The 26,765-nt window shown below is 43.0% G+C and overlaps 1 protein-coding gene across 3 annotated transcripts in view; it reads right to left on the bottom strand.

Annotated features, from left to right (window-relative positions):
* Window positions 1-24,692, bottom strand: part of LOC311226260 (uncharacterized protein) — a 49,732-nt gene extending 25,040 nt beyond the window's left edge. The window contains exons 1-15 of one of the 3 annotated variants that reach the window (XM_084311660.1): window positions 24,564-24,692; window positions 23,653-23,793; window positions 23,154-23,220; window positions 22,069-23,055; window positions 21,822-21,947; window positions 20,985-21,125; window positions 17,449-17,574; window positions 16,053-16,085; window positions 14,919-15,041; window positions 14,131-14,253; window positions 13,577-13,699; window positions 12,029-12,151; window positions 11,014-11,136; window positions 8,044-8,169; window positions 7,017-7,145 (exon numbers count right to left, since the gene is read on the bottom strand). In XM_084311660.1, coding sequence (XP_084167786.1) covers window positions 7,017-7,145; window positions 8,044-8,169; window positions 11,014-11,136; window positions 12,029-12,151; window positions 13,577-13,699; window positions 14,131-14,253; window positions 14,919-15,041; window positions 16,053-16,085; window positions 17,449-17,574; window positions 20,985-21,125; window positions 21,822-21,947; window positions 22,069-23,055; window positions 23,154-23,220; window positions 23,653-23,784 — 2,482 coding nt within the window. In that variant the 5' untranslated portion in view covers window positions 23,785-23,793; window positions 24,564-24,692. The remainder of the gene's footprint in view (window positions 1-7,016; window positions 7,146-8,043; window positions 8,170-11,013; window positions 11,137-12,028; window positions 12,152-13,576; window positions 13,700-14,130; window positions 14,254-14,918; window positions 15,042-16,052; window positions 16,086-17,448; window positions 17,575-20,984; window positions 21,126-21,821; window positions 21,948-22,068; window positions 23,056-23,153; window positions 23,221-23,652; window positions 23,794-24,563) is intronic. The other 2 variants (XM_084311662.1, XM_084311661.1) reach the window with 2 other exon arrangements.
* Between the last annotated feature and the right edge of the window lie 2,073 nt (window positions 24,693-26,765).

Below are 26,765 nucleotides of genomic sequence, written 5' to 3'. Positions count from 1 at the left end.
AAATGATAGGGTCAAAAGACAGTCTTGCAAAACTCACCCAGGCGCTGTGCGTAAAGAGAGCAGGATCAAACAGGGCGAGCACGTCGCTACGGGGAACGGGTTGTCCAAGCGGAATACTGAGTGGTGCGCGGCTGTTTGGAGTACGCGCCGGTACGGAGAGCGCGACTGGCTCGGAGGTCTAGATGCGCGTCAGCATGCGCGTCTGGAGTGAAGAGCGCGTCTGCTGCGCGGAGGTCTGGATGCGCGTCTGGATGCGCGTCTGGAGTGAAGAGCGCGTCTGCTGCGCGGAGGTCTGGATGCGCGTCTGGATGCGCGTCTGGAGTGAAGAGCGCGTCTGCTGCGCGGAGGTCTGGATGCGCGTCTGGATGCGCGTCTGGAGTGAAGAGCGCGTCTGCTGCGCGGAGGTCTGGATGCGCGTCTGGATGCGCGTCTGGAGTGAAGAGCGCGTCTGCTGCGCGGAGGTCTGGATGCGTGTCTGGGCGTCTGCTGCGAGGAGGTCTGAAGTGGAACACTGGAATACCTCCCGTGGAAGTTTAGAGAGCGCAGTCCAGTGTCTCCTTCCAGGCAAACGGCGACAGGAGGCGAAGGCTTGAGCGCATCACACGCCGGAGATGAAAACAGCATAACAGACAGAAACCGAAACTCCCGTAGGAGCCCTTAGACAGAGAACCTCCCGAAGGAGTCTTGGTGATAGAGATATGATACGGAACGACCCAACAAGGCCAGAGGGGAAGAGCGAGGTACTTAAAGCCCAAAGGGGAACTAATTAGAATACACGTCAGGTGCGTGAAGGTAATTGATACTTGAAACTAGAAGTGTGTGTTCGGCACCAGACCAATCAAACACATAATGACAGGTAGTCCAAGGGTGTGGCTGCTGAAGAGCAAACGAACGCGAGGGTGGGGGCTAGTGAAGTGAGGAGACAGGGAATTAAAGTACAGGGAACAGGAATTAAAGGTCCAGGGAGAGGAGAACCTCACATCAACCCTGCTTCCACTGGAGGAGGACCCAGTGTTTAGCCGTCAGTAATGTTTTCGTTTACTTTCACTTTCAAAAAGCTCATCAATCACCCATTTTCACTGGATTCAGCCTGTGTTTCTCTTGTATTATTCAGTTTCATCCTATTTACAGTATTTTATTGTTGCAAATTCACAAATTTCACATACCTACTCTGAAATCAAAACCATGGAAAGTATTGGTTTTGCGCAAGACATGCTGAGGTGAGAGATTTGGGTTTTGTATGTGCGTGTGTACGTGTGTGTGTGCGTGTGCGTGTGCGTGTGCGTGTGTGTGCGCGCGCGTGTGTGTGTGTGTGTGTGTGTGTGTGTGTGTGTGTGTGTGTGTGTGTGTGTGTGTGTGTGTCTGTGTCCCACTTCGTTCTCCAATAGCCCAGAACCAGTTGAGCTTAGAATTGCTAATCTTACTTCTAACTCTTGTGGGTGGATATTTAATTGAAACCTAATAGGCCTATATATAATTATATTTTATATTATATATACAGTGTCACATTAGTGCAAATAACACAAACAGCTTTCATTCAAATCTTTTCAAATTTGCTGTGCACATTTATGACCTCTAGAGGAAATCGCCTTGAGTTTGAGTCTGATGACCCTGTGACCTTTCCTCTAGAGCCACCACCAGGCTGAACTTTAGATTTTCAATCTCCTGATCCGTTAAAGTCATGAAACTGGTGTCCAAAGATGTGTCTATTCATCCACAACAACTTTACCCAGAGGATCTATGAAGTCCACCATATTGGAATTTCTGCCATATTGAATTATTTTTACCCTACTGCCCCTAACCTATTCATCTGATTCACCAAACTTGCTGTGTGGAATTTGGGAACTAACATCTTCAAATGTGTCATTTAGATAATTGATAGGCCAAACCATACGACTGTTAGATCCAACCAAAAACGCATGGTAAACCGTTAATGATTCATTACTGGTGACAAATATGTTTGCCTTACAATAGCAAGGAGGCCTGTGAAGTTCTGAGTCATTTGGCCTCATGGTAGCGCTATTCTCATAAAACTAAAAACATGAACTACTCCTCAATGGCTCGGATTAGGGGCGTGGTAAAAAGGTGGATTGTGAATTTGGGCCGTTCGGGGATATAATCGCTGTCTGTCACCGACATCACAGTTTAAATATGTAAAAGATAAATCTATCATAAGCCAATATCCATAAAAGATGCCTCCTTACCCACCTTTGACACCGATTTGTATCCTTGTATTCACTGAGACACCGGAGAATGAACAGGCGTGCATTTACGACAACATATTGAGCTGGTATGCATAAATTGAATAGATAAACAAAATGATCAATTAAGCTATTAGTGACCTCAGGAAAATGCACAATTTGTACAGTATGCATTATCGAGTGTCTGGACCGTGAACTCATCTGTATGTTTACATACAGTACTCTGACCGCAGAACAAAGAGCAGTGGCGGACGGCCGATAGGGGGCGCTGGGGCGCCGCCCCCCCCCCCCTGGTTGAGAGAGAGGGAGAAGAAGAACTTGTGTTTTTTATTTTAGATATTTTGAAGCCCTAAAAATAAACTAAACATGTTTAAAATGAATAATAATTACTATTAAAATGCACAATAACGTTAATATAGCAAGTATAAATCATTGTTTTGTGCATGCTATTCTCCCCTCGTTTGTGATTTACGTCACTCTCATAGAACTCTACCTACCTCCAAACTTGGGCGCTTGTCTTAACACACACTGACTCGCCGTCACTGCGCGCAAGCAGCCAATGTAAATGACTCAAGCAAATAAATTTTGCCTATCAAGGGTCATAAATATGATCTGTGGGGGCACGGTTTTCTAGCGCAAGTGGATTAAGGCTTGTGGACAGCTGAATATGTCGCCCCCTTCAACTCTTCTGATGGTAAGTCTATGTTTAATTTACCAAGCCAGCCTCGGCTCTTTTAACAATATGCAAAATATGCTGTACTCATACTGAAGTTATTCTTGGTATATACTGTATAAGTCTGATCCTTTGCAGTTCCTTCTAATTTGTGTAACGTTAGTGCTTGGGATTCCCCATCATGCTGTGTGTGTGAGAGAGAGAGAAAGAGAGAGATAGAGAGATAGAGGAGGGGGATACTAATTAATTTCGCCGCGGGGGGCATAACCCACAGGACAATATATTGGTAACTTGTTTCAAATGACAAGATATACCTCTGTGATTATTATTGTACGGATCTGAATACGGCGTGTACGTGGGAGCGTGCACAAAGATATTACAGTGATAATATGCTGCTCCCAAGTCCGAGAGAGAGAGAGCGAGAGCGAGAGCGAGAGCGAGAGCGAGAGCGAGAGAGAGAGAGAGAGAGAGAGAGAGAGAGAGAGAGAGAGAGAGAGAGAGAGAGAGAGAGAGAGAGAGAGAGAGAGAGAGAGTTTTGAGATCTGGGCGTGCGTGTTTGTGTAGGCGCTATTGGAAACGTGGCTGCATTGACTGTGATCATATATTGATTGATGGCAATGGTGATAGTTGTACTGTACCTACTTAAATATTCATACCTTGTGGTTTCGCCGAAGCTCTGACGTGCACAGTTTCGCCAATGCGTGCACGCGCGTGTTTGTGTGTGTGTGTGACATTGTGATACCTCGGTACATGTTTGCAAAATGTTTGGTATAGCGCCCCCCCTGGAGAAGAATTCACCAGCCGCCACTGGACAAGAGGACTGTATTTCATAATACCGGTAATCTAATGAGAGAAACTGGTAACAGCGCATATAGAAGGGTGCTTAGACTTATCCAATGCAGGGATTTCCCTAAACAGTGGTATAGGACGCATCATAAAACAAAGCGGGGCTCGCAACTCACTTGATGCTCCAAGGTGTTTTAATTGACAAAATAATAGCAGTGGATACAACGTTTCGACTGACCCTTCTTCTGGTCTTTTTCAAGTATAAATACAACACAAAAAATGACATATTTTTATACAGGAAATTAAATAGATTACATATCAGCCCCACCTGGTGATCAGGGGCGGTCTCAAGACTTGCATGATTTATACATTTTATACATGATTAAGTAACAATTTATCTTTTCCTTTTGACATTTTTTAGAAGGAGAATTTTTTAGAGAAATATATATATATATATTACATATATTAAACACAGTATTAGACATAATTTAAAGATAGGCAGCGGTGTGTAAGGTGCTTTCTTTGGACCCGGTCCAGGTCCTAGCCACTGAAAACACAAACAAAAACAAAAACGAAAAAACAAAGTCTATCTATTGACTGTCTCCCTCTATAAGTTACATTTACAAATAAGGTCTAATGTCAAAGTCCTCATTGAGTCCTGTTGGTGCCATAGTTGTAAGATAATGGATCCACCATACTTCTCTCCTCAGTAGGAGATGATCTATATCTCCCCCTCGTCTTGGAAGATGCACTCTCTCTATTCCAAGGTATCTTAAATAAATGATGAGACATTGTGGTGTGCCTTTTTAAAATGTAAAGCTACTGGGCTTTTTTCATCCCCATTCCGTATCGTAATCCTGTGTTCAGCAATACGTGTTTTTAAAGCATGTCTTGTCTTGCCGACATATGCCTTACCATATGGGCACTTAAGCATATAGATTACATTGGTAGTTTTACATGTTATTTTGCCTCTTATTTTTATCTCTTTCCCAGTTGATGGGTGATATAAAACAGTGAATTTTTATGTAAAGTGACACTGAGCACACGAACCACAACGTCGGTTTCCATCTGGCAGGTCATCTAAAAAATGTTGTGTTTTTTTAGGGGGGATCTGAAAAGATTTATCCAATGTTGGATCAGAACTGAGAAGATGCCAATGTTTTTTAATAGTATGTTTAAAAAGGTTGCCTAGAGGCGAGTATTGTCATCACCATGACAACACGCCAGTGCCACCTGTGTTTAAAAACATATATAACTTTTTTTCTTTTTGCAGTGAAAGCTTGGGACCAAGCTTAGAAATAGACGCATCATTGTTGACGTGATTGCTTGGCCCTCTGTTCCTCTGTGTGTGTGTGTGTGTGTGTGTGTGTGTGTGTGTGTGTCTCTACCTGTAACTGTGCAGAACAAGTATATCTACCTGTAACTGTGCAGAACAAGTGTCTCTACCTGTAACTGTGCAGAACATGTGTCTCTACCTGTAACTGTGCAGAACACGTCTCTCTACCTGTAACTGTGCAGAACATGTCTCTCTACCTGTAACTGTGCAGAACAAGTGTCTCTACCTGTAACTGTGCAGAACATGTGTCTCTACCTGTAACTGTGCAGAACAAGTGTCTCTACCTGTAACTGTGCAGAACAAGTCTCTCTACCTGTAACTGTGCAGAACAAGTGTCTCTACCTGTAACTGTGCAGAACAAGTGTCTCTACCTGTAACTGTGCAGAACAGGTATATCTACCTGTAACTGTACAGAACAAGTGTCTCTACCTGTAACTGTGCAGAACAAGTGTCTCTACCTGTAACTGTGCAGAACAAGTGTCTCTACCTGTAACTGTGCAGAACAAGTGTCTCTACCTGTAACTGTGCAGAACATGTGTCTCTACCTGTAACTGTGCAGAACAAGTGTCTCTACCTGTAACTGTGCAGAACATGTGTCTCTACCTGTAACTGTGCAGAACAAGTGTCTCTACCTGTAACTGTGCAGAACAAGTCTCTCTACCTGTAACTGTGCAGAACAAGTGTCTCTACCTGTAACTGTGCAGAACAAGTCTCTCTACCTGTAACTGTGCAGAACAAGTCTCTCTACCTGTAACTGTGCAGAACAAGTGTCTCTACCTGTAACTGTGCAGAACAAGTGTCTCTACCTGTAACTGTGCAGAACAAGTGTCTCTACCTGTAACTGTGCAGAACAAGTGTCTCTACCTGTAACTGTGCAGAACAAGTGTCTCTACCTGTAACTGTGCAGAACAGGTCTCTCTACCTGTAACTGTGCTAACTTCCATTCAGGGTCTAAAATTAATGTGCTGTAGGTTTGATATCATGAATGTAGGTGTGATATCATGAATGTAGGTGTGATGTCATGTGTGTTCTCCAAGTGTAAACATACCGTCAACGATCTCAAATATATGGGACTAGAGTTAGTACTCAGGCCCGTTAGAGGTGGAGACAGACACAAGTTGCTGTTGCAACGTGAATGTTATTATATCCACCTGTTCAATTGCATCGAACCTAGAGGAATGAATGAAGAGAACGTTTTAACCTGTTTCCTCTAACCTCCTTATACCCACATTATTATTTCTGGTTTAATAAAGTTGTTGTTTGTTGTTTCTAGAGGTATGTTTCTCAATGATGCTCAATGTATAATTTGAAACTATTTAATTAAATATGTAAAGGGGCTCAATTAGCCCTAGAAACTAAGGGCATGTTATATGTTATATATCAAGTTTCTGGTAATTTTGTTTTGTTTATGATATAGATTTTGTTTATGATATAGATATGTTTTTTATATAGATATATTTATATATATGTATAATTTGTGGATTTATGATTGGACTCTACTTTGATAGGTCATTCCTTTGGTCACAATGCACAGGCACACCTGCGTCGTGATGTCATTTCCTGCCGTGTCATGTAATTACCTGCCAGGTGTATATAACTACCATCTTGAATGTATTTCCATTGCTAGCCATATCACTGAAGAAGGACATAGTTCCGAAACATGTCTGTTTCCAATTCAGGCTGCCATTAAAAACATTGAACCTGAGAGTGCTGGTCCGGCTATCCTGCTTTTGTTATATTCAACTTTATGGGATTACAGCACCTAGTGTCAGAACTTGAGAGCGCGGTCTAACTTGACTATAATGTGTGTGATATCATGAATGTAGGTGTGATATCATGAATTTAGATGTGTGACGTCATGAATGTAGGTGTGTGACGTCATGAATGTAGGTGTGTGACGTCATGAATGTAGGTGTGTGACGTCATGAATGTAGGTGTGTGACGTCATGAATGTAGGTGTGTGATGTCATGGATGTAGGTGTGTGATGTCATGGATGTAGGTGTGTGATATCAGACTCACGCTGGCACTTAGTGGGGTCGTCGGTTCGAGATGCGTAGCCTTCCTTGCAGCTGCAGTTGAAACCTCCTGGGTGGTTCACACAAAGCTGCTCACAGCCACCATTTGTAAAGTCTCCACACTCATCCACATCTGAGAGACAGAGACAGAGACAGAGAGATGAATAGATAGATTTATTATTTGCATATTCATCAAAATGATGTAGGTACGACTATAATAATAATGATAATAATAATAATAATAATAATAAAACTTTATTTGTATAGCACCTTTCATACAGAAACTGCAGCTCAAAGTGCTTCACAACAGATATACGTTTTGTTATATTAAAAAAAAAGAAGAAAAAAAAGAAAAAGAAAAAAAATTGTCCTCCATGTAAATTTAACTAAATGGTTTTGATTTCCTTATTTGACTAATAAATGCAAAACAATTATGATTATATTTCTTTTTGGTGGGGGGAGGGGGGGGGGTTTAGTTACCTAAAAATGTCTTCTAGGATATTTGAAAATCAATATGCATTCAAATGCCCATCCCTAACAGACAGACAGACAGACAGACAGACAGACAGACAGACAGACAGACAGACAGACAGACAGACAGACAGACAGACAGACAGACAGACAGACAGACAGACAGACAGACAGACAGACAGACAGACAGACAGACAGACAGACAGACAGACCTGATCTGATCTAGCTAAGACATGGATGTAGTCTAAGGCTGAGACCACTTATCGATTTATATATTTGAATTGCAACTCTGCACTGTGCATTCAATATGCAGCGCACTCCTCCATCACATCCAGAGAACACCGACTATAAAATGAGAAGGATCACTGTGGTAGTTTTGAATGGGGAAATCTGTAACACTAAAGATGGCGGCAACGAGAAAGAATTGCTGCAAAATAAACATAAATTAGTTGTTTAAATAATAATAATAATAATAAAAAATATATATCTATAAAAAAATATTAAAAAGAATAATGGCAAATGGCAAATGGCATATCGTCTCAGCCTTAATGTCGTCTCACCCAGACAGCTCCTGAGATCCTTGCTCAGCACCCATCCTGCCTTGCAGCTACAGTAGAGGATGCCCTCTGCTCTCACAGTGCAGATGTGATCACAACCACCGTTCCTCAGCTCACACGTCGTGACGTCTACTCAAGAGAGAAGCACAAGGCAATAAACTGCTATCTGCAAACATTTCTTCAGGTGGTTTTCACCTGATGAAGAGAATGTTTCTGTCAGCACATGCTAAAACCTTTTTCAGAAATAGAATAGAATAGAAATACTTTATTCACCCTGAGGGAAATATAGTACTGTCACCCTGTGCTCAGTGATGCAGTGAGGCACAGTGATGCATTATACTACAGTCTGATGGCTGTCGGAATGAAGGACTTCCTGTGCCGTTCAGTGCTGCATCTTAGGGAGTCATGCACATGTCTAGCACTGAACGTGCTCCTCCTGTCAGCCAAGTCTGTGTATAGTGGGTGGGAGGGGTTGTCCCTGATGGCGTGGAGCTTAGCAAGGCTCCTCCTCTCCGCCTGCAGCTCAAAGTGTATGCCTGCTCCTTCTCCTATACATTTATATCAAGGCCACATGTATCAGAAATGTGACAATGAGAGATATACATTCTCAGTGAATAATCCATTCAAATACAAAACACACCGTTTGGCTCCGCCTTTAACCCTTTCACTACCACACTACAGAAGGTTAACTCTTTACTAGCAGCACACTACAGACGGTTGTGATAGTAAAGGGTTAACCTTCTGTAGTGTGGTGGTGAAAGGGTTAACCCTTTGTCGTGCGGCAGTGAAAGGGTTAACCCTCTGTAGCAGGGAGGGGCAACTGGCGGCCCGCGGGCCGCATGCGGCCCTCACCGACGTTCCATGCGGCCCCAGGCCAATATAAAAAAAATAATAAAAAAAAAAAATTATAATATTTTTTTATTTTTTTTATTTTTTTGTTTTTTTTTATTGTATTCGACTAAGAAGAGTTGGCAGTCAACTATGACTCCTTTCGATCGATTAGTCGACTATTTGACTAATAGGGGTCAGCCCTAGTGTGCACATATTCAACGCTGTTGAAAGTGCCGTGCAGCAATATGGGGGTTTTGATAAACTGTCGGCTGTTGTTACCGATGGATTCGCCGGGCTTCTAAGGCAGAGTGGCGTTGAGTGTCCAATGCTGCACTGCATTATACATCAGGTAAGTTCGCTAACATAATTTCCATCTATTGTGCGTCACTATAATGACCAATGCGAGTCGAGTGTAGTCAAATTATATGCAAGAGTCGTTAAATCGTTTTTCTTTTTTTTTATCTGATATAGGAGGCTCTCTGTGCCAAGAAGCTTGAATACAGCCATGTTATGGATTTGGTTACCAAGGTTACCAATCTAATTCGTGGAGGCAACAGGTCACTAAACCATAGAAAGTTTGTCTCCTTTTTGGAAGAGATGGACACTGATTATGGCGACTTGCAGCTACACACAGAAATCCGATGGCTGAGCCGTCGGAAAGTACAGGAGCGACATTGAAACACTGCAAATGCAATTCAATGATCGGTTTGAAGATTTCAACGGCATGCAGTCACGGATAGCGCTGTTTGCCGGCCCCCTCACCGCTACGGTGTCAGAGCAGCCCCCACCGTTGCAGCTTGAACTGTGCGAGCTACAGTCAGATCCTTTTTTTCAAGCAAAGAGAAATGAGAGGGGAATTTCGTTTTGGAAACTGCTACCTGAGCCCCGCTTCCCACTCCTCAGGGACTTTGCCCTCTCTATGGCCAGTATGTTTGGGAGCACATACATACGTGAGAGCAATTTCTCAAACATGAAGCACATCAAGTCAAAGGAGAGAAACAGGCTGTCGGATGAAACATTATTTCATCTGATACAGATTGCATGCACAAACATTGAAGTTGACATTCCTGCTATTGTGCGCCAAATGGAGAGACCACAAGTGTCTCATTAAAGACAGGGGGGGGAGGAGATGATGAAGAGGTGTAGAGGGGGGGAAGGAGATGATGAAGAGGTGTAGAGAGGGGGGGGAGAGATGATGAAGAGGTGTAGAGAGGGGGGGGGATGATGGAGAGGTGTAGAGAGGGGACCATTATTATTATTATTATTATAACCATTATTGACCCACTGTGGGGCAAGGGTGAATGTCATGCCAGTTTGATTAAGGGTCAATGGGAGGCATGTAGTATTGCACTTTACTTTACTTGCACTTTACTTGTTTACTTTTGTAGTGTTCAAATAACACTAATAACACAAACACAAAGCAGCATTCCTGCTGCATTTCACTACAACAGTAAATCAAAAGTGCAATAATAAATGATTTTGTTAAATGTATAAACTTGTATCCTGCTACTAAACAAAACATTCCTGAGTGCTTCATATCCATAACATGCATTTCAGTGTTATAATGTTTTGTTTAGTAGCAGGATAAAAGTTTATACATTTAACAAAATCATTTATTATTGCACTTTTGATTTACTGTTGTAGTGAAATGCAGCAGGAATGCTGCTTTGTGTTTGTTGAGCAGTGGGCTTTAAGTTCATACATTTATTTTATTAGAAGATATACAAAGATAATTGATCATTTTTGTATATATTTGGGGTTACAGCAATACTTTTAAATTCAGCTGTTTATAAATTCATAAAGTTGAAATTGCATTACTAAATGCATTTGAAATGGAATAAAAACAAAGTTACAACAAATTATAATTGTTTATATACCTTATTTATCACATCTGTGACTATTATGGGCTATTTGAGTGATGGGGTACTACTGGCGGGACTGCCGATAAACAATGCGGCCCCCCCAGATTGATTGTGGACATTTTGTGGCCCTCACCATATACAAAGTTGCCCACCCCTGCTCTGTAGTGTGGCAGTGAAAGGGTTAACCTTCTGTATTGGTCGCGGTGAAAGGGTTAACCCTTTGTCGTGCGGCAGTGAAAGGGTTAAGCGTGCAGACACACACACACAGGGAGGTACATACTGACGCAGCGGAGGTCGTCTCTGTGCAGCAGCAGTGGAGGAGGACAGTGACACGTGTGGCCTCCTTGTGTGTTGCTGCAGGTATGCGAACAGCCGCCATTCTGGAGCTTACACTCGTCAATGTCTGTTATGCACACACACACACACACACACACAAAATATGACAACAAAAATGTATATAATTATTGAATGCAGTTATATCGCATCACATCATATAAACCTTTTTTTGGTGTCTAATTGTTTTTATTGTCTATGCTTGTTATGCTCTCCAAGTGAAGCACGTATTGTAGACTACTGGGATGTGTCCCCCTTGCTGGCTTTGTTGTCACAACTGACCTATCTAGCGCACAATTCTGTATTTTTGTATGACAACTAATAAAGAAACTTGAAACTATCTCAAGCTTGAGACTGTGAATGGCTTTGGATAAAAGTGTCAGCTAGATGATAAAAGTGTCAGCTAGATGATAAAAGTGTCAGCTAAATAAATGATAAAAGTGTCAGCTAAATGATAAAAGTGTCAGCTAAATAAATGATAAAAGTGTCAGCTAAATGATAAAAGTGTCAGCTAAATGATAAAAGTGTCAGCTAAATAAATGATGAAAGTGTCAGCTAAATAAATGATGAAAGTGTCAGCTAAATGATAAAAGTGTCAGCTAAATGATAAAAGTGTCAGCTAAATGATAAAAGTGTCAGCTAAATGATAAAAGTGGCAGCTAAATGATAAAAGTGTCAGCTAAATGATGAAAGTGTCAGCTAAATGATAAAAGTGTCAGCTAAATGATAAAAGTGTCAGCTAAATGATAAAAGTGGCAGCTAAATGATAAAAGTGGCAGCTAAATGATAAAAGTGTCAGCTAAATGATAAAAGTGGCAGCTAAATGACAACATGTACATTTTATATCATTGAGGCTCAGCTTATTGAAATTATTGACTTGAAACTGGTCCGAACTTCAACTGCTTCAACTGATCCAACACGTAACCCCTGACACACACTGATCCATCACACGTAGTACTAACCCACGCAGCTGTGGCCGTCGATGTGCAGCTGGTACCCGGGCCTGCAGGAGCACAGGAAGGAGCCCTGGGTGTTGGTGCACATCTGCTCACACGTTCCACTCGACCCGGAACACTCGTCCACATCTGGGGGAACAGGGAGCCGAGGGAGGTTGGGTTAAGTCTGGGGATGGGGCAATGACAGAACACTGGGTACAATGTACAGGTAGGCTGATCTCTCCTTCTTATCTGTTGGCAGCTGTTGTTGAAAATTATTTTTACCAAGTCTTGTGAACTTAAGAGAAAAAATATATAGTTTATTCTGTGCACAGAGTACCAGTTCGATAGAGAGCGCGGAAGACAATCTGCAAAGTGAGCCATGAAGCCAAGGATACCTTCAGCCTTATACTAAAATAAATCAAGGTTTTGCATATGGAAATAAAGTCAGGCAGTTCTCATAAGATAACAGTGTGGGATGAATACTGATCAACTGCATCTGGCTAGCAGGACCTAAGTCCCTAATATTTTGTTATGAGAGAGTTGGTCGTTAGAGTTGTTCCAGACAAAACATGCTCTTTGTACGCTAGAGAAGTTATGCCAGTGAGCTGGTTTATCGTAAATGGAGTAATGGAATATCATGCTAAATATTGCACACGGAATGTAAAGAGGGTACATATATTTTAAGAGGATGAACATGTGATTTTTCCATAATAGAGTGGTCAGTCCTCAAAGTGCAAAAGTGTTACGAGTCTTTCATTATTTCTAAGTGCAGAGGGTGTGAGATGAGCTGCGCTGTGTTTCTACCTGTACAGTTGTGTCCGACCTGACCCCGCTGGTAGCTCCTGTTTCTACCTGTACAGTTGTGTCCGACCTGACCCCGCTGGTAGCTCCTGTTTCTACCTGTGCAGTTGTGTCCGACCTGACCCCGCTGGTAGCTCCTGTTTCTACCTGTGCAGTTGTGTCCGACCTGACCCAGCTGGTAGCCCCTGTTTCTACCTGTGCAGTTGTGTCCGACCTGACCCAGCTGGTAGCTCCTGTTTCTACCTGTGCAGTTGTGTCCGTCCTGACCCAGCTGGTAGCCCCTGTTTCTACCTGTGCAGTTGTGTCCGACCTGACCCCGCTGGTAGCCCCTGTTTCTACCTGTGCAGTTGTGTCCGACCTGACCCAGCTGGTAGCCCCTGTTTCTACCTGTACAGTTGTGTCCGACCTGACCCAGCTGGTAGCCCCTGTTTCTACCTGTGCAGTTGTGTCCGTCCTGACCCTGCTGGTAGCTCCTGTTTCTACCTGTGCAGTTGTGTCCGACCTGACCCAGCTGGTAGCTCCTGTTTCTACCTGTGCAGTTGTGTCCGACCTGACCCAGCTGGTAGCTCCTGTTTCTACCTGTACAGTTGTGTCCGACCTGACCCAGCTGGTAGCCCCTGTTTCTACCTGTACAGTTGTGTCCGACCTGACCCAGCTGGTAGCTCCTGTTTCTACCTGTGCAGTTGTGTCCGTCCTGACCCAGCTGGTAGCTCCTGTTTCTACCTGTACAGTTGTGTCCGACCTGACCCAGCTGGTAGCCCCTGTTTCTACCTGTGCAGTTGTGTCCGTCCTGACCCAGCTGGTAGCCCCTGCCACACTGGCAGCTGTACGCTCCTGGTTCGTTGGTACAGTTGTGTTCACAGTAGCCGTTGCCCAGCGCACATTCGTCAACATCTGTAAACAAATACCGTCACCACGGGTGTGATGTAGTGCAAATTTCATTTAATTTCCAAACCAGGAAAGGCAACTGAGGTTTCCCTCATTTACAGTCACGTCGAGTGTACATACAGAGTTAAGCAAACGAAAAGGCATATAAAAGCATAACAATAAGACAAGTAAGGATAACAATCAACTAAAACATGTACAACTTGATTGACAAAGGTTGGCAACTCAGGGACCCTAAGGACCAGGACTGGTTCCATAGGGACCAGAATTCCATTCCAATAATGATGTAGTATGAAGTACTCCAAATGAAGTGCTCCAAAGTGTTAATGAAAGACATGATGTACACACACACACACACACGCACACAAATGCACACACATACTCACATGAACGCACACACACACGCACGCACACACACGCACACAACTCTGCTCACCCACCAAAGCAGGAGTGGCCGTCTCCATTGAAGCCCTGGTAGCACTGGCAGAAGTAGGAGCCGATTATGTTTCCACAGCGAGCATTGGTGTCACAACCATGTCCACCTGACGCACATTCATTCTGATCTGGAGAGAGAGAGAGAGAGAGAGAGAGAGAGAGAGAGAGAGAGAGAGAGAGAGAGAGAGAGAGAGAGAGAGAAAGAGGGGTTCAGATTGATGAATGTGCGAAAACATAAAATCTTTGCCATGTGGTTTAAAACACATCTATTTTACTATTTTACTCTGTCTATTCTATTTTACTATAATATTACTGTCTATTTAAAATTGCCATAGAATCAAACCGTAAACAAAGAGGCCTATTGAGATGTTAGATGTAATGTGAAAAACGATGCGATTTAATGCTCTATGCTTTACCTTGACTATTTTGCTGCTATCTAATTTATTTTATGCTCGTTTTATACTTATTTTATGTCTGCACTTTATACATTGATCTGCCAATTTTGTGCAAATTTTATGCCTGTCTTTTTTCTTCTTTTTTTTTACTGCTGTGAAGCACTTTGAGCTGCAATTCTTGTCTAAAAGGTGCTATACAAATAACGTTTATTATTATTATTATTATTATTATTATTATTATTATTATTATTATTATTATTATTATTATTATTATTATTATTATTATCATTATCATTATTACATCCGGTGGGAAGGAATCATTTTTTGTTTCTCTTCTCTGATATCTTTCCAACCAGAACTTGAATCAGCACAGAGGGTGACGGACTTGAGTTGCTTACCTTCGCAGTGCGTGCCGTTGCCCCGGTAACCTGGTTGACAGACACACCTGTAACTCCCCAGCGTGTTGTCACACACCCCGCGGCCTGCACACACCTGTCCACCCTCCTTACATTCATCCACATCTGGGACCGAAGAGAGAGGGAGGAAGAATACAGACTTTTAAACATTCTCTCATTGATATATTGCTGTGAAATTGTGATGACACCTTCTAGTAGCACAATACAGTGATTGTCACTATTATTAACAGTAGCCTAATTTATCTGTGTTGTGCTTTTAATTGGTCTAATTTATTTGGAGTTCTTAATAAAGGTGCTAGTATAGATAACATTCGGCCACTAGATGTCACACTAGAGCACCAGCATGTAATTTATCCAATGAATCAGGTGCGTAACGTTCCACGTGGGGAAATGGGATGTACGGAGGGGATACATGCAGCAACATGTAAACAATAACATTCATTTCGGACCAACCATTCATAAATTAACGAATCAAAGAAATGTTTTTGGGAAAAGCAATACCTTTATTCCGCACCTTTCTAAAAACTCTGTGGATGTATATATATTTTTCAAATGATAACTATACATTAGAAATGTATTGTCATTATACAGCACAACTACAGTACAACGAAAAGAGGGTTGGCATCCAACCAGTGCAACGAGTGCAAATGTAACAGTAAAGTGCAATATTAATATACAATGTGTATAAAATATATAAATGAGTACTACTGAGTAATAGTGCTAATCAGTTGTATGTACAGAGTTGTAGTATAATATGTACAGTGATACAGGTATAAAGACACATAGAAATTTAATCTATAGCACCTTTAACTCTAAGCAGTAGAAGAGGGAGATAAAGAAACACGTCGATAAAAAGCATCTCATGGGAGCTAGAAAACATGACGTTATAACAATTTAATAATATAAATAAAAATCCAAATAATAATCCAATAATCCAAGGCATTTATTTTGAAAACCAGTTCTTCTCAGACGAGGACATTAAAGTCATGTTTCAGAAAACCTCTCATTTACGCGTCGCTATAGGCAGGAGGAAGTTTGCGCTGTAACCAGACAGCCGTAATGACATCATCGTTAGAGGGAACGTTTTATGCGTTAAACATGGAAAGCGTAGCGTACCTTGACACACTGTGTAGTCTGGACACACAGGACCTGAGAGGACAGAGGACAAGAGGGTGCAGAGGAAAAGAAGAACGGAGACGAGACAAAAAAGAGAGACAAGGTGAATGTAGAAGACATATATAGAAGACAGATAAAAGACATACAGAAGACATACAGTAGAAGACAGAAGAGAAGAGACAGAGAAGGATGTGCATGAAGTTGGAGATGAGGAAGACAGGACAGAGAAGAGGAAGACCAACACAGGGAAACAAAGCAAAGATGCAACAAAGCAGCAGGTTAAAAAGCACACAAAGCCGCATAGCACTAAACCTGGTCTGTGAAGCATTTAGACCATTATAGTGGACAGACCCGGCCCAAGCCTTTATGGGGCCCTAAGCAGAAATTGATTTAGGGGCCCCCCACCGCCAACCAATATTATTGATTATTGTCAATGCTTGATCAATCGCTCACCTACAGCTCCTGGGCTGCTGTGATTTGTATTTGTATGTGCCTTGTTTTGATCGTATCCTGTTGTCTTTGTAAAGCTGTATACTGGGGGACATTCATAAAGCTGCCGTGAGGTCATGAGGGTCATGTGAGGAGAGTCCACAATGCGTCAATGTGTCAGAGGCAGCTGGCTGGAACGTGGATGCCTTCTAGCCACTACCCTCCTGTCTTTGGCAACACTAACATCAGTACCGCACCAGCTAACGTTAGCACAGCTAGCTAACGTTAGCACAGCTAACTAGCAACATCATGGCAGATCAGCATTTCTTTCTCCAATACCAGATTTGTATGTTTTCCCAGGTTTCTTCATTTGGAATATGAGTGGTCAGTACCCGTATGTTTTGCCAAAGACAGAAGGGTTGTGGCTAGAAAGCATCCGCCTTAGAGCAGGCTGTCTGTGACCACGTGATGTCACAGCAGCTTTATGAATGTCCCCCATTGTATTGATTTCTGTCCAAAAAAAGAGTATTAGCTAGCCAGCTTGTTAACATAATAATTATGTTTTTGTATGATTACCATTTGACATAATATTATATATATATAATATTATATATATGATGTATAATATATATATGGGGTGACAGTGGCTCGGGAGGTAGAGCAGTTGTCTGGTAATCCGGAGGTTCCCGGTTCGATTCCCGCTCCTCCCGGGCAGCGTGTCGAAGTGTCCTTGAGCAAGACACTTAACCCCTAACCCCTAACGGTAAAATGTGAGGAACAGATTGTAAAGCGCTTTTGGATAAAAGCGGTCATATGAAATGCATCATTGACCATTTATATCGCAAAAAAAGCGCTCTTGGCTCTGATGGTGACGGGGGCACAACACAGGCATTTAGTTTGCTCATGTGTCGTTGTGGCTTTGAAACCAGACCTAACCAGGCACAGTGAAGCGTATTGGGAGACTTACCGACACAGGCTGGGGCCTCTGCCCTAAAGCCCGGCCGGCACTGGCACAGGAAGCTCCCGGGCGTGTTCACGCACACGTTCCCCAGCTCACGACGACACTGCTCCTCAAAGCTGCACTCGTCCACGTCTGAGGAAGAGAAAACACACAGAAAGAAAAACTAAAATCACGCCGGTTAGGGTACCTTATGTATACTGTATACTTAGATTCTAGTGGTTATTGTAACCATTTTTATCGTAATGTATAATATAACTGATAGGGCATACAGACCCTCATCTGCACCTTTGATCACACTGCCTACTTGCTCATATGCTTATATTCAGAGTTAATTATATTGTTTACATTTGACTTTTCTACTGTACTACAATTTTATTGCCTGTATTTATGTCTTCTACTATTACCATGTACCTATACATGCCCCCCCCCCCCCCCATGCTGCTATGATGCCTGAATTTCCCCAAGGGGATCGATAAAGGAATATCTTATCTTAAAAAGAGACATTTATATTTTTCTTAAGATGCATTTCCTGTTTATCATATACTTCATACGTCTTCCATGATGACACTGTGCGTTTACAGTGATCTACACTAGTGCCTGATGTACTGTGTAGGGATGTCCGATATTATCGGCCTACCGATATTGGCATTAAAATGTGATATCGGAAATTATCGGTATCGGTTTAAAAAAATATATATATATTTTTTAGATTTATTTAACCTTTATTTACCAAGGCAAGCAAGTAAGAACAAATTCTGATTTTTTTTGTTGTCAAAAGTATGCATAATGTTGTGTTAATTCCACGACAAGAGATAAGTAAGGGATAATTGTTGCAAAATAATTGACCGACACGCAGTGAAGGTTGATTATTTTGCGACAATGACCGAGTATAGCTATACATTATCCCGCTTATTACAGGGCTAACTTAATAACAATATACGTAATTCATTTTACACCATCGACAAGACGAGATCAAATGCAGACGCAGTTGTTCTGTTGCTCCTCTGTCATCGCCGGCAGGTGTGTGGACTTGATTGCACCTGATGTAGTGCAGCTGTGCATAATGGTAAAGCTTAGCTTTCGTGACTGCAATCAAAATGCTTGATTGTGATTGGTCAATAGCGCTCTGTTGCCCCTAACAGCGGTTATTATTGCGCGTTGCCCATAGCAGCGGTATCGAGAAATAATTGATCGCTGTTAGGGGCAACCGAGCGCTATTGACCAATCACAATCAAGCATTTTGGCGAATGTTAAAACGCCATGTAATAAGTAATGTTAATTACCTGAAATTATTCAGTTTTTTTGGGGGGGGGAAACCCTGCATATATTGGTATCGGTTGATATCGGTGGATATCGGTATCGGAAATTAAGAGTTGGACAATATCGGTATATCGGTATCGGTAAAAAAGCCAATATCGAACATCCCTAGTACTGTGTGTTTACAGTGATCTAGTGTCTGATGTACTGTGTGTTTACAGTGATCTAGTGTCTGATGTACTGTGTGTTTACAGTGATCTAGTGTCTGATGTACTGTGTTTACAGTGATCTAGTGTCTGATGTACTGTGTGTTTACAGTGATCTAGTGTCTGATGTACTGTGTGTTTACAGTGATCTAGTGTCTGATGTACTGTGTGTTTACAGTGATCTAGTGTCTGATGTACTGTGTGTTTACAGTGATCTAGTGTCTGATGTACTGTGTGTTTACAGTGATCTAGTGTCTGATGTACTGTGTGTTTACAGTGATCTAGTGTCTGATGTATTGTGTGTTTACAGTGATCTAGTGTCTGATGTACTGTGTGTTTAGTTTACAGTGATCTAGTGTCTGATGTACTGTGTGTTTACAGTGATCTAGTGTCTGATGTACTGTGTGTTTACAGTGATCTAGTGTCTGATGTACTGTGTGTTTACAGTGATCTAGTGTCTGATGTACTGTGTGTTTACAGTGATCTAGTGTCTGATGTACTGTGTGTTTACAGTGATCTAGTGTCTGATGTACTGTGTGTTTAGTTTACAGTGATCTAGTGTCTGATGTACTGTGTTTACAGTGATCTAGTGTCTGATGTACTGTGTGTTTACAGTGATCTAGTGTCTGATGTACTGTGTGTTTAGTTTACAGTGATCTAGTGTCTGATGTACTGTGTGTTTACAGTGATCTAGTGTCTGATGTACTGTGTGTTTAGTTTACAGTGATTGGTGTCTGATGTACTGTGTGTTTAGTGATCTACATTAGTGTCTGATGTACTGTGTGTTTACAGTGATCTACACTCGTGGTAGGGGATGTGGTAGGGATTGAGGTGTTTTGGGGGGGACTGACTGTTCCGGGGGGGGGGGGGGGGGGGGGGGGTTCACATGCCTTCGAGCGACATTGTACTGTTGTACTTATTTTATGCCATTATTAAGTCTGCACGTTTACATTGCACTATGAAATTACATACCTAGGTTCCATCCTAGAGGCTAATCTTTCCTGTGACAAAATGGCATCCAATGTAATAAAAAAAGTCAACCAACGAACTAGATTCCTGTACCGGATCTCCTCTCTGGTAAACAAGAATACCCTGAAGACTCTGGCAGGAGCACTCATTCAAGGGTACTACGACTATGCTTGCACCTCATGGTACCAAAGCACCTCAAAGGCGCTAAAAACAAAATTACAAACATCACAAAACAAACGGGTCAGACTACTGCTTTACCTTACTCCTAGAACCCACCTCACCCCTGCCCACTTTGACAACCTAGGATGGCTTAGAGTAGACGACAGATTTCAGCAACTTGCAATGGGCCTGGTCTACAAGATACACTACACGACTAATGTACATGTCAAAATACTTCCCAAAGGTCAGTGAATACCACGACCACAACACCAGAGGGAGCTCCACAAATCATGTTAAACCCAGATTCGGCTCAAACAAGGGACTAAACACGTTTCGCAATTATGCCACATCAATGTGGAACGCCCTACCCACAGCTGTAAAGGAATGTGAATCACTACCCACTTTTAAAACCACTCTCAATGAGCACCTACGGGAGACTGCAATTAGAAACTGGCCCCTGTAAATGTCCTAACCCAACCCCCTCCAATGTACAGTAAATGTCCTAACCCAATAATACACGAGACCCTCTTCTTGGGACCAAGTAAGGTTTCGTCGATAATCCAATGTACAGTTACCCCCCCCCCCCCCACCCCACCCACCCAACCACCTCCAATGTACAGTTTTATTCTGTCAATCTGTGTGCTGATTTTATGCCTATGTTAATTTTATACTATATAGATAGTTGTTAATATTTATTATTGTTATATTGTAGAAAGAAATGTGTGCATTGAAATGTCCGTAAAGTCTCGACGACATTGAAAATGAGGGTGGCCTCTTAGACCTATCTCAAACCCTGCCCTCTTTTCTTGATCCTCCAATCACAACTGTCGCTTACAGTTGTGATTGGAGGATCAAGAAAAGAGGGCAGGGTTTGAGATAGGTCCAATGATAAAGGTTGATGATGATGATGACGACTAGTGGCTGACCGCTGTATTGCGGATCTCATCTCACCTAGACAGCTCTGTCCGTTCACAGCCATAACGAACCCCGGCGGGCAGGAGCACGCGAAGGAGCCCAGGGTGTTCCTGCACTCAGCGGTGTCCCCGCAGGCCTGGAGACCCGTCACAGCAGCCAGGGCACACTCGTCTATATCTGAGAGATGCACGTAGTATACAAACACAGGATGATATAAATACGTAATATATCAGAATCAGAAAGGTCTTTATTGCCAAGTACACAGTAAATCTTGCAGTGTCAAATTAACACACTATTCCCGAGTGTATTTGTTCCCAACTACAATTAGTGTTAAATTGACTCTTGCTCTTGTGTAAGAGTTACAGTAAATGAACTCTAAATAGAGTAAAAACGTAACACTCGGTTTACTGTGTAGTTTTAGTTTTTACACATACAAGGAATTTGATTTGGTCGTGTTTGGTGCGACATCAACGGACAGACGATTACAGTGGAGTAAAATAAAAAGGTAGAATAAAATAAAATGGAATATAAACTAAATTAAAATAGAAGCACAATAGAATAGAATAGAATTATATAAAAAAAAAAGGCTGTACAATTGTGCACAATGTGGTCACAAGTACAAACACTAATTAGAATTAAAATAACAATACAGTGGGATGGAATATTTAACAGGGCTGTGCAATTGAGCAGCAATGTGCAAAAAGTTGGAACAGTGAAGTATGAACAAGTATGAAGGGTTTTGATTGTATATACAAATATATAGTCCATGATACGCAGAGTCGCAACATTCTCATTCCAACACAGAACTTAGCATGTGCAGATTCACACACACCCACACACACACACACACACACACACATTAGGCTGACTCACCCTGGCATCCTCCCGTGCCCATTAGGAACCCCCTGACGCAGCTACATGAGTAGGATCCAGCTGTGTTGGTGCACCTGGCATGGAGACCACAGGGCCCAGGCCCTTCCCCTGCACACTCATCAACGTCTGACCAGCAGAAAGAAGACAAGATGCTCTACTACTAGATGATGACACACTGAAAGGCATATAAAACATCTATGGTCTGTTCTACAGTATGTCCTAAAGACTGATTCTGATGAAGTCTCACCCTCACACTGTGCTGCCCCCTGCAGGGTGAAGCCCACCACGCAGCTACAGTTGTCTTCATCCTTCACCAGGCCAGAGGGGCAGCCACAGAGAGCGCTGGACCCCAAAATCACCTGGTTGCCTGGGCATGGATGGGCAGGACTAGGACCCGAAGTGGCTGTGGTGGAGAGGGGGGTGGTGGTGGTGAGGGTGGATATAGTGGAGAGGGTGGATGTGGTGGAGAGAGGGGTGGTGGAGAGGGTGGGTGTGGTGGAGAGAGGGGTGGTGCAGAGGGTGGGTGTGGTGGAGAGAGGGGTGGTGCAGAGGGTGGGTGTGGTGGAGAGAGGGGTGGTGGTGGTGGAGAGAGGGGTGGTGGAGAGAGGGGTGGTGGAGAGGGTGGGTGTGGTGGAGAGAGGGGTGGTGGAGAGGTTGGATGTGGTGGAGAGGTTGGATGTGGTGGAGAGGGTGGAGGTGGTGGAGAGGGTGGAGGTGGTGGAGAGGGTGGAGGTGGTGGAGAGGTTGGATGTGGTGGAGGGGGTGGGTGCGGTGGAGGGGGTGGGTGCGGTGGAGAGGGTGGAGGTGGTGGAGAGGGTGGAGGTGGTGGAGAGGGTGGGTGTGGTGGAGAGGGTGGGTGTGGTGGAGAGGGTGGGTGTGGTGGAGGGGGTGGGTGCGGTGGAGGGGGTGGGTGCGGTGGAGAGGGTGGAGGTGGTGGAGATGTTGGATGTGGTGGAGAGGGTGGGTGTGGTGGAGAGGGTGGGTGCGGTGGAGGGGGTGGGTGCGGTGGAGGGGGTGGGTGTGGTGGAGAGGGTGGAGGTGGTGGAGAGGGTGGGTGCGGTGGAGGGGGTGGGTGCGGTGGAGAGGGTGGAGGTGGTGGAGAGGGTGGGTGCGGTGGAGGGGGTGGGTGCGGTGGAGGGAGTGGGTGCGGTGGAGAGGGTGGAGGTGGTGGAGAGGGTGGGTGCGGTGGAGAGGGTGGAGGTGGTGGAGGGGGTGGGTGCGGTGGAGAGTGGGGCTGTTGAGTTTGGAGACAGGAGAACAGAGATGTAATGGTAGGATGGGAAAACGGACAAGCAGGAAGAATGAGCAGCAATATAAGGGAGAGAGACTCACATGTAGTAGGCGTGTAGCTCGACACAGTTGCACTGAGGTCGCCAATAGCGTTCTCAATCACCTGGTTCTGAAAAACGGAAGAGAGCAACTGACCTCAACCTGATTCATGCATCCAGCCGCGCTACAAAGTGCATTATTACAGACATTCTCAACCGGAAACAAAGCTCGCTGCCGGCTTGTTCAGTGTTGATTGATTGATTGATTGAAAACGATATTAACAGATTGCAGAATGGGTATACAGTACGGGCGGTTCAATACAAAACAACTGCTAAGAGGATGCAGACCAGAAAAAGACTTTCGTCTTGTTTACATCGGGGTCCCCCATTTTCAATTTATCAGGACATTAATGACATACAAGACATACACAGATATACAGAACTGTGTAGTAAAAAGAGATAATAAAAAATATATACATCCGAAGGGGAAGAAACTGTACACGTGGTGTAGTAACTACTAGTAACGTGAGACAACACCAGTCCCCTCATGTCGTCGTACTGACCTGGCTCTTGGCGAGCTGGGCCTCTGTGTGTTTCAGAACGTCATTCTCGCTGCCCTGGGAGCTGGTCAGGGGCTCTGCCACAGACAGCGTCATCAGCAGAGCCAGCTGGAGGGTCTGAAGATGCCTCATCATCCGCTGAATCTATGCAGAGAAGCAGGCCCGGGATCATGGACGTGGGGAAAGTATAGGACAGAGAGCAGTGTGAGGAAAACAGCAGAGTAGCTCGTTTCCATGCGTTATTGTGTTGAAATGTACAAGGTACCTATTGATTGATTGATTGATTGATTGAATTGATTGAACATTGTATTAACAGATTGCAGAATGGGTACAATACAGTACATTACAGCTCAATACACACAATTGTTAAGGGGATGCAGACCAGAGAAAGACTTTCGTCTTGTTTACATCAGGGTCCCCCATTTTCAATTCATCATAAATTCCTTGCAGCAGTAATTCGAGTAGAGAAATGTTAACCTCGTAAACTGAGAGCTGACAGTCAAAACAGTCCCTCAGTTCATGCCTAGACACGTAAAAAACCGAGCACCAATGGAAGAGGTGATGAGGGCATCCTGACATCCTGTTATTAAGTTGTTAACCATCTTCAGCCCCCTGGGCTGGGCTGAGGGTATAACAATAGAAACCTATAGTAGCCTATGCGTTTGTATACTGTAGTGTAGGTATTATGTGCGTATTGAACATTTGAAGAAGTTTGACTGGTGTTGTAGCCTACTTTGCCCACACTTCATTAAAGTTAACTGTCAAACTTCGAATCCGACAGATGTGCATAAAATGCAGCATAATGAAATACCTTACTGCAATTGTGTGCAACTGTTTGAGAATTAGAGCTAAATGTGCGCCGTTTCTTTGAAGAATGGGTAGAGATTAGAATAAAGTGCACACAGTTTACTTACCCGGGTTAGATTCACTCGCGCAAAGAAACGCGTGTTTTGGGCCAGCAGCAAGATGTCCTCTTCCAGGCTCCAGGCTCTGCGGGCTTCGAGCAGACAATACAACTGTAATGTTTCGAGTTGCGAGCCCGTCCGTCCTGTACGGGGGGGCTGTGCTGCAGTGACTCCACATCCTGCCCATGCATTCTGTACTTCCCATTCCATTCATCCAAACGAGCCCAAAAGGGGAGCCTGAGCATCAAATCCCTCTCCAGATCCTCTGTCCCTGCTCTGAACCCTGCTGGACTTGAGGTAATAATACTATACCGGTAACCTAGACTAGTCCGTGGGTAAAGTAAGGACTGGTGGAAGCTTTCACGTAAGACACAAGTAAAGAAATAAAATAAAACGTTTCCCGTGGCAATGGAGCGCATAATGATGTCTGAGGTGAAGTCTGAAAGTAATTTTACGCAGCTCATGAGTCATTCTACGGAACCAATGTGTGTTTTTCAAAGTGTGAAGCTATTATAATTCAAGTGTTATTGTTGTTAACATGATGTTTGATCATCAAATACTATTCTTAAAGAGTAACATACTACACTCATTTTTCATTTGTAGGCTACATGGTTGATTGATTGATTGATTGATTGATTGATTGATTGAATGAATGAAAACTTTATTAACAGATTGCAGAATGGGTACAGTAGCCTACAGTACAGCTCAATACTATCTATGTTAAACTAGGAGATCACATGTCTGATATATACGACAACAACTATGGAGTTGCACAAGGGAGTTCCTTTAGGTCCTTTACTCTTCTCCCTTTACATGTTACCGCTGGGTGATATCATCAGAGAACATAATGTAGATTTCCATAGCTATGCGGATGATACACAACTGTACATATCTGCTGAACCAAATGATACAGCGATTAGCTCCATTACAGACTGCTTACTGGCAATAAATAAATGGATGAGTAAGAACTTCCTGAAACTAAACGAGAACAAAACTGAAATTCTAATTATCGGCTCCAAAACTAAAAAAGAAACATTAATAAAGAACCTGGGGGGACTAACCCCTTGGATCAAATCTGAGGTCACTAGTCTTGGGGTTGTCATAGATTCAGAACTGAACTTCAATTCTCATATTAGCAAAGTGACGAAAACATCGTTCTTCCATCTCAGAAATATAGCAAAAGTACGACCATTTATTAATCAGAACGATGCTGAGAAGCTAATTCATGCATTCATATCTAGCCGGTTAGACTACTGTAATGCACTTTTCACAGGTCTCCCTAAGAAAACCACAGAGAGGCTTCAGCTAATCCAAAACTCTGCAGCCCGACTGCTAACTAAAACCAAAAGGAGAGAGCACATTAGTCCAGTCTTAGCCGCTTTACACTGGCTTCCTGTAACATTTAGAATTGACTTTAAGGTCCTTCTCCTTACATACAAAGCTCTAAATGGACAGGGACCTAGCTACATCGCCAACACTCTAATAAATTACACACCAGCAAGAACACTGCGATCATCAGCTGCTGGACTACTAGAGACTCCCAGAAGCAGTCAAAAGAGGATCGGTAATGCAGCCTTTATCAACTATGCCCCAAAACTATGGAACAAACTACCCCAAAACATCAGGGAAGCCAACTCGCTAGACATCTTTAAAAGACAGCTCTTTGCTCAGGCATTTCACTGATAGATATCTGCTACCACCTAGTGGCAAGAGGAAACATCAGGGATATCCTGACACAACTTGTATTTATTCTTACCCTGCCTACTCTTTTACACTGCCTATCAAATTCATGTGTCGGTTATTGCACTTTTTACTTCTTACTGATGACTATTTTTAAACTGAATCATTTTAAACTATTCTTATTATTTGCTATGCTCGCTCATGCCTGTATTTTTTATGTCCGTTCTATTTTATAATTTTTATTTTATTTTATTTTATTTTTATTTTACTATTTTTAAACTGAATCATTTTAAACTATTTTTACTATTTGTGTTACTGAAAACTGTAAGCGGAGAGCCTATTGGGATGCTAGATCCTAATGTGAAACACTGTGATTCTACCTGTCTATCTTTTTATGCTTATGCCTGTATTTTTTACTGTTGTGCTGTAGTAGCATTGTAGAACCAGGTTAACTGTGTCCTGGCTGTAGCATTGCTGTAGCATTGTAGTAGAACCAGGTTAACTGTGTCCTGGCTGTAGTAGAACCAGGTT

This window comes from Notolepis coatsorum (assembly GCF_963971535.1).
Source record: "Notolepis coatsorum genome assembly, chromosome: 3".
NCBI classification, from domain to species: Eukaryota; Metazoa; Chordata; class Actinopteri; order Aulopiformes; family Paralepididae; genus Notolepis; species Notolepis coatsorum.
Note: the sequence above shows the minus strand (reverse complement) of the source record. Positions and strands in the feature narration are given on the sequence as shown.